The sequence below is a fragment of the Oryctolagus cuniculus genome, chromosome 12 (assembly GCF_964237555.1).
Source record: "Oryctolagus cuniculus chromosome 12, mOryCun1.1, whole genome shotgun sequence".
Taxonomy (NCBI): Eukaryota; Metazoa; Chordata; class Mammalia; order Lagomorpha; family Leporidae; genus Oryctolagus; species Oryctolagus cuniculus.
In genome coordinates this window covers 81,933,954-81,948,813 of record NC_091443.1, presented here as the reverse complement: position 1 = coordinate 81,948,813, position 14,860 = coordinate 81,933,954, and the positions used below count along the sequence as shown (strand labels likewise).

General features: G+C 38.7%; 1 protein-coding gene across 42 annotated transcripts in view; it reads right to left on the bottom strand.

Moving 5' to 3' along the window:
* RNF111 (ring finger protein 111) overlaps positions 1 to 14,860 on the bottom strand; it is a 136,434-nt gene that overhangs the window by 13,057 nt on the left and 108,517 nt on the right. For 27 of the 42 annotated variants that reach the window (XM_017347988.3, XM_017347990.3, XM_017347991.3 and 24 more), the window contains 3 exons: positions 13,954 to 14,273; positions 8,372 to 8,630; positions 2,363 to 2,711 (listed from right to left, as the gene is read on the bottom strand). In XM_017347988.3, coding sequence (XP_017203477.2) covers positions 2,363 to 2,711; positions 8,372 to 8,630; positions 13,954 to 14,273 — 928 coding nt within the window. The remainder of the gene's footprint in view (positions 1 to 2,362; positions 2,712 to 8,371; positions 8,631 to 13,953; positions 14,274 to 14,860) is intronic. The other 15 variants (XM_017347989.3, XM_070054264.1, XM_070054265.1 and 12 more) reach the window with 1 other exon arrangement.

The window sequence follows — 14,860 nt, the reverse complement described above, 5'->3', positions numbered from 1 at the left end:
GAATAATTGGTTATTTCTTAATGCAGAAAAAAAATCTAGTATTACATTATAAGCATCTATAAATTGTGATAAAATTTATAAATTACAAAAATATAAGATTATATATAAATTAGTAATAAATCAAGAAATCATAACCTCATCCACAAATTTTAACTGCTCATTTATTCCAATGACTCCAATTCAAATATCATCCTAAGAAAAAATCAATTTTAACATTATCTTGTACACTTCTTTATAGCACAGAAATTTAAAACAAGATAATAATAGAAATGGAAAAGAAATAACTTTTAAAAAACACCCAACAAATTCTGTAGGCATAAACAAAGTATTTTATATAAACATATAGAGCATGAAAAGATGGGAACTATTTTACTTCAGTAACTCTTATTTTGTAAAATCATCTTAATTGGATGGAAACTGAGAAGAAAAAAATTTTAACCTTTTGGGCTGGTGGTGTGGCATAGCAAGCTAAGCCTCTGCCTGTAGCACTGGAATCCCATGGGCACCAGATCATATCCTGGATGCTCCACTTTCAATCCAGCTCTCTGTTATGGCCTGGGAAAGCAGTAGAAGATGACTCAAGTACTTGGGCCCCTGCACCTGCTTGGGAGACCAGGAAGAAGCTCCTGTGGCTCTGGATCAGCTCAGCTCTGGCCACTGCAGCCATCTGGGGAGTGAACAAGCAGATGAAAGACCTCTCTCTGTCTCTCCCTCTCTCTGTCTGTAACTCTACCTTTCAAATAAATATTTTTTAATGTTTTATATTTTTTCAAAATACAGGTAGTACATGTTATACTATTCAGGAAACCTAGTTAGCTACATTCACACTACATTCTGTATCCTGATTTACTGCATTTTCTCTTCCTAAAGTCAGCTGCATTTATAATTGCAAGTGGTCATAAAATTCTGAACAAAGAACACTACAAAAAGACTGACTCTTTCTTGGGCATGCAGATATCTCTGGAGTCCACTGAGGACATGAAGACATAGTCTGAAGCACGTGAATATGACCACAACCATACTTTGGGTGCATAATAGCTGCAATTTAATTTTTTTCTAGTTGTTTCTAACACATGCAGCTTTTGCATATCCACTCTTAATGACATTGAGTAATTTTCTAGCTACTACAGGATATGACTGTCACACTAGCAACTTTCTATCCAAAGAGTCACTATATGAAGGCATCAAAGATTCTGGATATAACCTTAAGTTATTGAACTAAAGGAAGAAGCTACACAAATGCTATATCATTAACTAGATCCAGAGTTAGGCAAACATTTAATGTGAAGGACAGAACAGTTAAGGTTTTTGATTCTACAGCACATTTAGTCTGTTACAACTACTCAATTTAGCCTTAGAATGAAAACAGTCACAGACTACATGGAAATGCACAAGTGTAGCCATTTCCCAAAAAAAACATTTTTCTTACAAAAATAGTCAAGCAGAATAAGATGAAGGGTTTGTTATTCTGAATTTAAAATTCAGATCCTAAGTTATCAAAAGCTCACTTATACTCTTTTCATACATTTTAGGGAATACAGTATTTTAATATTTAAGTATATAAAAAAATCAAGAAAAAATTTTCAATGTCAGATTGTAAAAATTCCATTAATACTTTTCTCTCCTTTGGATAGTATTATGTAATAAATCATATCAAATCTCTGATTAGTTTATTTTTTATTTTTATTTTTTTTGTCAGGCAGAGTGGACAGTGAGAGAGAGAGACAGAGAGAAAGGTCTTCCTTTTTACTGTTGGTTCACCCTCCAATGGCCGCCGCGCTGAGGCCGGCACATCGCGCTGATCCGAAGCCAGGAGCCAGGTGCTTCTCCTGGTCTCCCATGCAGGTGCAGGGCCCAAGCACTTGGGCCATCCTCCACTGCACTCCTGGGCCACAGCAGAGAGCTGGCCTGGAAGAGGGGCAACCAGAACAGAATCCAGCGCCCCGATCGGGACGAGAACCCGGGGTGCCAGTGCCACAGGCAGAGGATTAGCCTAGTGAGCCGCGGTGACGGCCCTCTGATTAGTTTAGATCTTGTTCCTCAATCTTAAACTTTGAATGAAGCTTTAACTACAAGATATTACAGAGACAGATGAACAAGAGATTAGTTTGCAGAAGGAAATGACCCTGGACCAAATGCTGAAAGTGGTATTGATTTCATTCAATAATCTGATACAAACTTGTCTGTGTAACAAGTAATTACTTATCATATAGACAAGTAGGTATTTATATATATGTATATAAACATCTGGTTAGCAGACAACCAGTTTCCTATGAACTGAGGATTTGGTATATTTAAGTTATTTCTAAAGACTGAAACAGAAATAGCAAGCATGATTTTCTTTTTAAAAATATAAACATACGTTGGATGCTGCATCATCCTCCTCCTCTGAACTTCCATCCTCTGCATCACTTCATGGGGATGCAGTCTCTGGGCTGGAGGTGCTGTGGCTGGAATATGGTGGGAAATTGGCTGGTGTGTAGGAGGAAGATGCTGAGGGATTGGTGCAGCTGTGCTGGCTAAATGAGTTGGAGGAGGGGGTGCCACAGGGTGTGATGCTGCATGAGAAGATATCTGAGAATGGAAAGCATGTACAGGATGAGGAATAACATAATCCACTTGAGGTGGAGGCTGAGTCTGAGGTGGTGGGTTTCCATGAGAGTGTGGGCAGGCAGAAGCTTGATGGTGAAGTGGTCTTGTCAAAGCAGCATCTGCAAGAAAAACATTTCAAGTATGTTACATAAGCACCAAGCAGTTGAGCATATATTGCTATTATTCATTCCTATTGTATTTGATAATATTAGCATATTTTATTTTAATGAGTATTTATGAATGTCTACATCATCTAAGCCAACTTTCTTATTTGAATAATTTTGGGTATCTTTCCTCATATCAAATTAAATAGTTTCACTCCATTCTGAGCTTCCCAACATTCTATTAGAGAAATATACCAAAATTCTCTTAAGAAATCCCTACTGATAAAAATTAGAAGTAACCCATAAGGCCTGTGCATGATTCCTCTTTTGTTTTTATTGTTTAGAATGCTTTTATTTAATAAATATAAATTTTGTAGGTATAGCTTTCGGAATATAGTGGTTCTTGCCCCCATGCCCACCTTCCCATCACCATTCCTGTCCTACCTCCTACTCCCTCTCCCATCCCATTTTTCATTAAGATTCATCTTTATATACAGAAGATCAACTCTATACTAAGATTGTATGATTCTTCTTGTGCACACTCCTTTTCCTATACACACATGTATACATATACATACACATACACTCTCAGGCCACTTTTCTAACATAAATTCCTATAAGTAGTTGTGAGTTAGAATAAATTCAGATACCCACCAACATATACAGAAATGCCCGCTTACTCTTACAATATCACTAAATATTTATTATTTACTAATCACATTTCTTCTTCTCAGAATCATTTTATGAAAGTATTTTTAAAAGTTCACAGAAAATGCCTATGATAAAAAAAAAAACTATGCATGGATTTCAAAACCTATTTTTCCATTTCACTTTCTCTGAATTTTTTGAAGTATCCTCATTTGTATATTCTATCTTCCAAAGTATCTTTTTTATTGAGGGCAAGGTGAGAACATATTCAAGGGTTGTACTTTTCTGTAGTTAAATCAGATAAATATTAGACTTATAAATATATAAGCCTTATTTTTTTGTAATTTACTGGATATAAGGAATTGTGGACAAGCAAGGAATCTGACAGTCCTTCTTAAAAGAACGAGAAAAATATTCTTCTACTGCTGCTCTTATCTCTCCCTGCCCCAGGTCAGTTTTCTTATACTATATTAAGATGAAGGAAACATTTCTACCTAGGAACTATGGAAGCTATGGAAGGAGGCCCCTAGCAAGATGGTTCCCTCCATTTCATTATTCCAGACTTCATGGTTCAAAGTGATCACTGAAAAACCCCTCTGGGGAACATACATCTCTCTTATTCAAAGAGATCTGCATCTACTTGATGCAAAAAATGTTGCCGGCGCCGTGGCTCAATAGGCTAATCCTCCACCTTGCGGCGCCGGCACGCCGGGTTCCAGTCCCGGTCGGGGCGCCGGATTCTGTCCCGGTTGCCCCTCTTCCAGGCCAGCTCTCTGCTATGGCCAGGGAGTGCAGTGGAGGATGGCCCAGGTGCTTGGGCCCTGCACCCCATGGGAGACCAGGAAAAGCACCTGGATCCTGGCTCCTGCCATCGGATCAGTGCGGTGCGCCGGCTGCAGCGGCGGCCATTGGAGGGTGAACCAACGGCAAAGGAAGACCTTTCTCTCTCTGTCTCTCTCTCTCACTGTCCACTCTGCCTATCAAAAAAAAAAAAAAAAAAAAATGTTGTCTCCTCCTTGAATTTCAATTTCATTCCAAATTTCATTCTGTTGGAAGATAGTCTTGGTAGTCTAGGATGAAGTTATGGTCATTCTCAAATTCTAGCACAGAAGAATTTTCTTCCATTTTTAACGCTTTTGATTCAGCAGGGGTAAAAGTTAGGCCAGCATAACTCACTCTGCTGCATTTGCAAAGGAAGCCTTGTCAACATGCATTTACAGGAAATTTTCAATAAATTCAATGTAAGTTGTATAAATTTTTAAACCAATTTTCTAAAAGTTATGCTTTCAAATCAATGCTTTATTCTGCAAGAAGGCACAAAATTCAGTACGTCTCAGTCACTAAAAAAAAGTCACTAGCATCCTTCCTCAAATTCACATTTCTTCCAGTTTCACTTCAAAGTTTTCTATTTCTAGAATCATTATGTAAGAAACAGTCACAAACATTACAGAATCTAAAAATTTTATTTGAGAATGAATCAATTTATCTAAGTTTGACTCTTCAGCCACCATTTATCTAAACAGAATTAATCATTACAGAAGTGATGTTCTCTAGATTCCCAGAGACCACGTCTCTTCCTTTTTCCAATTTTAAGCTGTTCTCTTGCCAGCTTAATAAAAATAACTGCATAAATATATACAATATTGTTTGTTAATTAAAAATAAAACTTAAAGATCTATGTCAGTATCAGACTCACTGAATCCTAACAGCTTAACAGTCTATAGCAATCATTTAATGATTAATCCTAGATAGCCTTACTTGTCTATCTTGTCAAAACCTCTTATTTTTCCAATTTCAGTATATGTGCTGCTGAAATAAACACTCATTATCTCTTATTAGTAAGCTTTTAAATGATAGCATTTTGAGTATAGTTCTTTTATCACTTTATCAAGACACATAAACTTCAAAATCAAGAAAAGCTTTTCTTATTGTACTAGTCTTATTGATATTCATATACTTTTTAAACAACAAACTATTCACTTGGGTCATCAAAGTTTTACAATTTATAGTAATCAACAATTACTCTCATTTTACAACTGTGAAGAAACTGAGGACAGGGAGATTTAAATAACATGCCCAAAGCCAGCACAATAATTATTCAGAGCTGGGAAATCAACTCAGATATATCTAATTCTAAAAGCCAGTGCTCTACTACATCTTATTGTCCTTCCCAGCTCAGTTTAAATAAAAAGGGGTTTAGGAACTACATGTTTGACAAGTGAATTAAAGTACATTGGAAATAGTTTTTAAAGAACACACAGGCTGCAGGGGCATAAGGATTTATGTATGTATGTGTATATAAAAATACTCCTTTTATAAAAAGGAGTCTACAGCAAGATTATCAAACTGTCTCCAACAGAAGAGAATGCAATTCAAATTCCCTATTTTTATTTTCATTCATACATTCCCAATGAGTAATGTAAACCGGTGCAATCCTCTGAAATTTAATAGTATTTACTTGAAAGTTTATCCTTTTGCCATCACAATCTGACTCCTATAGAGACTCAAACAAGCAGAAACAATTTAAATGTCCATCAACAAAGGAATGAGTTAATATACAATGATTATGAGGTTATTAAAAAGCAATGAGCAGGAAGAAAAAGGAAAGGGGTATATTAACGTATTTTTATGTACTAATACGGAAGAAACCCAAGATATACAGTTAACCTCTAAGGTGTTAATATTAATGAGATGTGAGTCCTCTTCTAGTCCAGCTCTCTGCTGTGGCCCGGGAGGGCAGTGGAGGATGGCCCAGGTCCTTGGGCCCTGCACCTGCATGGGAGACCAGGAGGAAGCACCTGGCTCCTGGCTTCGGATCGGTGCAGCGCGCAGGTTGTAGCGACCACTTGGGGGGTGAACTAACAGAAAAAGGAAGATCTTTCTCTCTGTCTTTCTCTCTCTCACTGTCTAACTCTGCCTGTCAAAATAAATGAATAAATACATTTTTTTAAAAAATGCATTTTTTTAAGGGCCAGTACTGTGGCGTATCAGGTTAAACCACCACCTGCAGTGCCGGCATCCCATATGGGCGCCAGTTTGAGACCCGGCATTCCACTTCCTCTCCAGCTCTCTGCGATGGCCTGGGAAAGCAGCAGAGGATGGCCCAAGTGCTTGGGCCCCTGCACCCACATGGGAGTCCTGGAAGAAGCTCCTGGCTTCAGAGCAGCGCAGCTCCAGCCATTGCAGCCAATTGGGGAGTGAACCGGCAGATGAAAGACATACCTCCCTCCCTCCCTCCCTCCCTCCCTCCCTCCCTCCTGCCCCCCGCCTCTCCTTATCTGTCTGTGTAACTCTGAATTTCAAATAAATAAATCTTAAAAAAATCATTTTTTTAAACAGTAACTTATTTATTTCCAAGGCAGAAACAGACTGAGAGCTCTCTCACCTGCTTGCTCACTTCCCAAAAGCCCACAGAACTGGGGCTGGGCCAGGTAGAAGCCAGAAGCAGGAATTCAATCTTGGTCTTCCACATCAATGACAGAGACTCAGCTACTTGAGCCATCAACCTGCTGCTGTCCATTGTGAACATTATCAAGAAGCTGGAATTGGAAGTGGAGCCAGTACTCAAATCCAAGCATTCCAATATGGGATGCAGGCATCCCAAGCAGCATCTTAACCACTGTGCCTCCAAAAAGGGCTTTTAAATTCTCATTTTACATCATTCTACACAATTTAAATTTTTAGAATGTACACAAAATGCTTTTACAATAAAGGTAAAACAAGCTTAGATCTAAAACGTTTATTTATTATGACATTTAAAAAGAAACATACTGACTTAGAAATTGCTTCAGTATGTTATTTTTTAAAGTGGAGGGGCAGGAAAAATGGCATATATTGAGATATCTATAATAAAAGATTATCAAAGGGGGCCTGGCATTGTGGTGCAATGGGTTAAGCCATCACTTGTAACATCAGCATCTCATATCAGAGTCCCAGGTTGAATCTTGATTACTCTGCTTCCAATCCAGCATCCTGCTAATGTGTGTGGGAAAGCAGCAAAAGATGGCCCAAGTCCTTGTGCCTGTGCAATCAATGTGGGAGACCAGGACAGAGTTCGTGGTTCCTGGCTTCAGTCTGATCCAGCTTGGGCTGTAACTACCATTTGGAGAATGAACCAGAAGCGAGAAAAGTATCCCTCTTCCTCCACTTTGGTCAAAGTGTTTTAAAACCCTCTGGCTCTGTCACTGTGCCCTTCTAATTAATCAATTAATTGACTGATTGATTTTAAAATATCAACACAAAACAGCCTTTATATCACAGCACTGTTCATAAACAAATTTTGTTCACTGGTCAATGCTTTGCCAAAACTGTTTCTAAACTTGTCTTCTCACACTTTACATTTTAAGATGCATTATCAATAAAGTAAAAAATACATCTCCAGTTTCACTGCACAAATTCCAATTTGATTCCAACTATGCCTGCTGGATGTACAGTACTTATATTACTGAGAAAAAGAAGAAATTAAATAATTATAAATTAGAGAAATTCCTTGCATATTACCAAAAGTTTCCTTGCTAACTTCCTGGTTTACCTCTGGCACAAATTTTCACTGTTTATTATCAAAGAAAGCTTCTAAACTAACAAAGTGGCAAGTATGCGACAAAGCTTGAGTGTATCATTTCTTATATCTAAGGAATTTCAATTTAGTTAGAAAAGCCATGACTGGTTCTATTTTAATTACCCGAAAAACTGAATATAAAAACATTTTTCCACCTAGTAATACTTTCTGTCAAAGAATTCTCTCTTATGCCTAAGTTAACAGCTTGAGAATTCTAGGACAAAATATACTTCACTTTGCCTAGAAACACTAAACTGTCACATTTCTTTGGTTACTCCTAAAGAATATAAATTCCCAAAAACATATTTTTTTAAGAATCTAAAGTGCCATACAATGTATCCCACTTTCACAAAAATTAAAATGGGAAAAACTCTCTCAGGATTAAGTCTGATAAATACTAGACATTTATGAATTAGGACTAATGAAGTCAGTTCACAGAGGAATGTATAATACATTACATTATACTTACAAGGAGGCGGCATATAATGTCGACATGATGAGAGAGAAGGTTGTGGAGGAGGCTGTGGCTGTGGCTGTGCAACCATGCTTGATCCATAACCATCTATTGATAATGGCTGACTAGGGGCAGCGGCAGCAGCCTGATGGCCAAAGATTGCAGCTCGGGTTGTAGAGACAGGGCAACAGGGGTCAAACGCAGATGCTCCGTGAAAACCACCACTCCCGTGGCTTCTGATAGCGCTGTTGCTCAGGTCTACTGGCAAAGCCTGCTATGTAGAGAGGAACTGTATTTTATCCTTCTAAGTCTGGTCAAAACATTGTTTCAAGTTATACTGTAACTGTTTTCCTAATGAAACCTAGAAAGATATAACCTTGAAATTAATTTGAAAATGGTAAGATTCTTAGTGTGAAGACCTATTTACTGAGCACCAGAAAAATACTGTATGATCTTAGATTGTGAAAACTATAGTAGTTTTATACTTAAAATTTGAAATAAATTTTAAAAATAAAACATCATACCTCAAGATAAACAAAAATTTAACTCATATTATTTAAAGTCTGTTTCTCATCTTAGAAACATTAAAAGCATCCCTTTATCTAAAATTACGAACAGAAATTTAGGATTCCTTTAGAAAAAATTACGACACCACTGGAAACATTAAGGTTCTAGGTAAAAACCCGTCTTCCCCAAATTCCCAAACTTCAGTGCATGCAGCAAGCATTCAACTAAAACTAATAGTGCAAACAAAACTATTTTAGCCAAAATAACAAAGGACATAAAATTATTCAGGCTAATTAATGAGTTAGCACGGCCTCTTAGCCTTTTTCATTTGCCTCCTTTCAAAACTTAAATAAAATAATTGATTCCTTGGCATAGGAATACGATCATAGGGAAGGCCCATTTACTAAGACAGGTAATAAATCAGTTTCTAGATTTCATCTCTACTCATCATTGTTTTTCTTTTCTATTTGGAAAATTCTAAATAAAACACTTTGACCTTCCACTCTAGAATATAGTATAAGAATTTCTACTTTGTATTCTTAAGTAATTTAAAGATAAGCCTACTGCTTAGTTTCAGTATAGCTGTAATTTTCAAATATGATTAAAGATCATATATGGAAATATACACAGGAACTTTTCAATACTATAAGCTGAGAGACAGTAGAGAAAAAAAAAAAGTCAGCATAATGCATTTGGCAGAGGTCCAGATCACCCAGCAGTTCTCAGAAAAACCATAGCAATCTATTTACTTTCCATAGGCTCCAGGCTCAGAAAATAATAGAAACAGAGGGCTGGGGACTGTCACTGTGGCATAGCAGGTAAAGCCGCCCCCTGCAGTGCCAGCATCCCATATTGGCGCCAGTTCGAATCCCGGCTGCTCCACTTCTGATCCAGCTCTCTGCTATGGCCTGGGAAAGCAGTAGAAGATGGCCCAAGTCCTTGGGCCCCGGCACCCGCGTGGGAGATCCAGAAGAAGCTTCTGGCTCCTGGCTTCGGGTTGGCGCAGCTCTGGCCGTCACAGCCATTTGGGGAGTGAACCAGTAGATGGAAAACTCTCTCTCTCTCTCTTTCTCTCTCTCTCTGCCTCTGCCTTCTCTGTAACTCTGCCTTTCAAATAAATAAAAAATAAAAATCTCAAAAACAACACATAACCAAAAACGGGGCTGATCTTGTGGCATAGCAGATAAAGCCACCACCTGCAGTGTTGGCATCCCAACATAGGAACTGGTTCATGTCATGGATGCTCTACTTCCAATCCAGCTCCCTGCTAATGGTCTGGGAAAAGCAGCAGAAGACGCCCAAAGTGTTTGGGTTCTGCCACTCACAGGGGACATCCAGATGAAGCTCCTGGGTTTGGCCTGGCCCAGCACTGACCATGTGGCCTTCTAGGGTGTGAATCAGCAGACGGATGATCTCTATCTCTGTTTTTCTCTCTGTAACTCTATTTATTTCAAAATAAATAAATTACTCTTTTAAAAAAGAAAAAAAGGGGGCTGGTGCTGTGGTGGAGCAGATCAAGCTACCATGTGCAGTGCTGGTATCTCAAATGGGCACCAATTTGAGATCTGGCTGTTCCACTTCTGATCTAGCTCCCTGCTATGACCTGGGAAAGCAGTGGAAGATGGTCCAAGTCCTTGGGCCCCTGTACTTGTGTGGGAGATCCAGAAGAAAACTCCTGTTCCTGGCTTTGGATCAGCCCAGCTCCAGCCACTGAGACCATCTGGGGAGTTAACCAGCAGATGGAAGATCTCTCCAGCCACTGAGACCATCTGGGGAGTTAACCAGCAGATGGAAGATCTCTCTCTCTCTCTCTCTCTCTCTCTCTCTCTCTCTCTGACTCTCCCTCTGACTCTAACTCTGCATTATAAATAAAATAAATAATAATAAAAAAAAAAACGAAGAAAGAAAATAATAAAAACAAAAACTCCGGATGCTGAAGGGTGGTACTGTACAGCAGAAACTGTATGAAGGACAAAAGGAAGAGTACTTTTCTTCTCTATTGTGTGTTTACAACCAGTTAAACACATGTCTGGCCTCCTTCTGTTGAGTTGGCAGATATAATACATGTCCTCATTCCAGGGAAATAAAGCTTATTATTAATGTGGTGAGAATGTGAATTTATGGTTCAAACCCTTTCCCCACTATTCAGATTAATATCAGTAAATGGACTAAATTAATAATATCTCATGAAGGTGAGCAAGTTTCTTCTCGTATTTGTCTCTAGACAGTGATTAAGAATACTGAGTACAAAGTTTGGTAAAGGTTCTCCTAAAAGAATTAAAGGAAAAATTAAATGATAAAAAGGGGGGAAAAAACAAACAATGAGAACCCTCTCCACAATTCCATCATTTCAATTAAGTTCTAGAAAAGGGAAGATGATGAAAAGATGAATAGACAGGGGAAATGATACTACTTTACAAAGATTATAAATGCATTGTACTAATTTAGCCACACTCAAGGGCACAGTAAGGTGACTACTGCCACTTCTCTGTTTAAAGGCCTCTTTCTGGCCTAGCCATAACATGGCACTCAATCATATCACAAATTATCAGATAAATAGTTTCTTCTTCCATTCCTCAAGTTCCTGCAGTGCCTAAGCACGAATCAAATGAAGACCATATAAGGTTATCTCATGAGCAGATGACTAGTTTCAGAGTCCTCCAAACATCTATTTTTTCGCAGAATTTTTTTTTTTTTTTTTTTTTTTTGGGACAGGCAGAGTGGACAGTGAGAGAGAGTGACAGAGAGGAAGGTCTTCCTTTTGCCGTTGGTTCACCCCTCAATGGCTGCTACGGCCAGCGCACCGTGCTGATCCGAAGCCAGGAGACAGGTGCTTATCCTGGTTTCCCATGGGGTGCAGGGCCCAAGCACTTGGGCCATCCTCCACTGCACTCCCTGGCCACAGCAGAGAGCTGGCCTGGAAGAGGGGCAACCAGGACAGAATCCGGCACCCCAACCGAGACTAGAACCCGGGATGCCGGCGCCACAGGCGGAGGATTAGCCTAGTGAGCCGCGGCACCGGCCAGACATCTATTTGAATCTCAAACTGTTATCTTCAAAATCTTACTCTAGAGGCAGGTGCTGTGGCACAGTGCGTTAAAGCCCCAGCCTGAAGGGCTGGCATCCCATGTGGGCACCAGTTCGAGTCGCAGCTGCTCCATTTCCGATCCAACTCTCTTCTGGGAAAGCAGAAGATGGCCCAAGTCCCTGGGCCCCTGCACCCATGTAGGAAACCTGGAAGAAACTCCTGGCTTCTGCCTTTGGATCAGCTTAGCTCTGGCCGTCGCAAACATTTGGGGAGCGAACCAGTGGATGGAAGACTGACCTCTTTCTCTCTCTAGCTCAACCTTTCTAACTCTTTCAAATAAATAAAATAAATCTTCAAAAAAAAAATCTCACTTTATATTCATCTTCATGCCCATTACCAATACTGAATGCCTAGGATCTCACTGTTCTCAAATTTTGTTTAAAGTCCAAATGCCTCTAATTATAGATGGGGAAATGGTTATATTCATTTTACAACAAACAGAGCTTATATAAGGGGAGCCAGTGCTATGGCACAGCAGATTAAACCACCACCTGCAATGATGGCATCCCATATGAGTGTCAGTTTGAGTCCTGGCTGCTCCACTCCCTGTTAAAGCACCTAGGAAAGCAGCAGAAGATGGCTTGGGCCTCTGCCACCCATGTGGGAGGCCAGGATGAGTTCCAGGCTTTGGTTTGCAACCATTTGGGGAGTAAACCAATGGATAGAAGAAAGATCTCTTTCTGTCCCTCTAACTCTGCCTTTCAGATAAATTAAAAAAAAAAAAAAAAAAAAAACTTTAAGAGATTTTATCTATAATTAATGATTTGGGTTGAAAAAATATATGTTCAACTGATCTCTTAAAACCTGCTGCATTATTTTATTAATACAACAGAATATCCTATGAGTCACAGGCCAAGCTTTTGGAAGCTCTTTAATGAATGTAGGAGGAGCTAGGAGACCTACTTCTCCACCGTTTTCCTACTATCTTTACAAAGTCCCCTTTCACTATAAATATGGAGTAAAAGGATGTATTACATTTAAGCAGAGCCTTTCATTCAGTTCATGTAAGTTTTCTTTGATGTTAATTCATTTCCAAGAGGTAGAAAAAATACAGATAATACCTAAAGGTATTCCCAGAACCAAAATAACATCTAAAATCTTTTTAACCATATTTTCTACTAAATCCTTTCAAATTTGCTCTTGATAATAGCAAACTTTGCATTTAAGGAAACACCCCTCTTTCTTATTTTCAATTTGTCTGATCCAGAAGAGATAACCGCCAAAATGTTAAAAGATAAAACAAGAACTTCAGGAAAGGTCAGGTGATACAGAAGAGCACATGTTCTGAATTTTCATTCTGACTTTTTTCCAGGATTCTTTTCTAGTACATATGTCAAAGTTACAATTTGTCCCTGAAATTACATCTTTTGATTTTGAAGGTATATAACACTCAGGCTTATATCATGATTATAAACAGAACAACATATCAAAAAGTTACTCAGCATGATCATGATTGCTAATTTAATATTATTGGCATCTTATTACTCACCAATATCAACTAACTTATTTATTTATAATTTTTTTGCTGACATTTCAATTCTCCATAAATTGAAAACCTTATCTGCTCCTGAAAAGCTATGCCTCAGTTTTGCATCCATGAAGGTCGCATATTTCTAGATAAGTGGAAGTTATAGTGAACTCCAAGTAGGAGTTAGAAGGGAAAAACTGATAATTTTTCAGTTTCTCTGAATTAGACTAACACCGTAGATTCAACATTTTGTTTAAAATAACATCCCAAAGATCAGAATCACCTATAATCCTATAATATTAACCGAAAACACCAAGATTCATTCCAGAATAAAAAAGTCACTTTTAGATTAGGTGGCATCCCTGATTTTCCAAATTTCTGAATTCATCAATGAACTGCAATAATTTAGACCATCTGAAAATCTTGAAGACTTAATAAAATTTATCACTGGCAACCCACCCTGGTTCCCATAAGTTATCACAATTAAAGGAGAAGGGGAGAGAAGAATAACTGACTCTCCTCAAATTCCCATACCTGGTCATGGTAGCTGGTACCAGAGCTACTATTTGTTCCACAAGGTGCTTGTACTTGTGGAGGTCTTTCCACAGGGCAAGTAGGATCAGCAAAAGAAGGAGAAACTGGAACAGCTGGGTGGGGAGTATGATGGTGGTGGTGGTGATGTTGAAAATGATGACCATGCTGCTGAAAGCAACTTGTGTGTGGATGTCCTAATGCATGGTGATTCTGTGATGATCCTCCACATGGTGAGTGTTGAGGACAGCAGGAAGGTAATCTCGGCATAGCAGGAGGGCCAGTTTCCGTTACAGAACTAGAAGCAGTTCTCCTTGAGTCATCTTGAAACAGGAAAAAAAAAAAAAAAGGCAAATAATTAGATCATCAAAGATCTCTATAAAACTGTCAGTAAATAAACAGAGAATTAAGAAATGTTTAGGGTCCAGTGCTGTGGCATAGTGCATAAAGCCACTGCCTGCAGTGCCAGCATCCCATATGGGTGCCGGTTCAAGTCCCAGCTGCTCCATTTCCGATCCAGCTCTCTGCTATGCCCTGGGAAAGCAGTAGAAGATGGCACAAGTCCTTAGGCCCCTGCACCCTCATGGGAAACCCGGAAGAAGCTTTTGGCCCTGGCTTTGGATCAGCGCAGCTCCAGCTATTGTGACTAATTGGGGAGTACACCAGCGGATGGAAGACCTCTCTCTCTCTCTCTGTAACTCTGACTTTCATATAAATAAATAAATCTTAAAAAAAAAAAAAAAAAAAAGAAATGTTTAATAAAATCAAGTCTGTGTAAATAAGAATGTGATACTAACAGCACATTCTTAACCTATACATAATTTTGAGTAGTTGTATTTACTGGGATTTTCCTCAAAGTCTAAATTTTTCAAAAGGCTCATATTTACCAGAATGTGTAATGGTGATTATC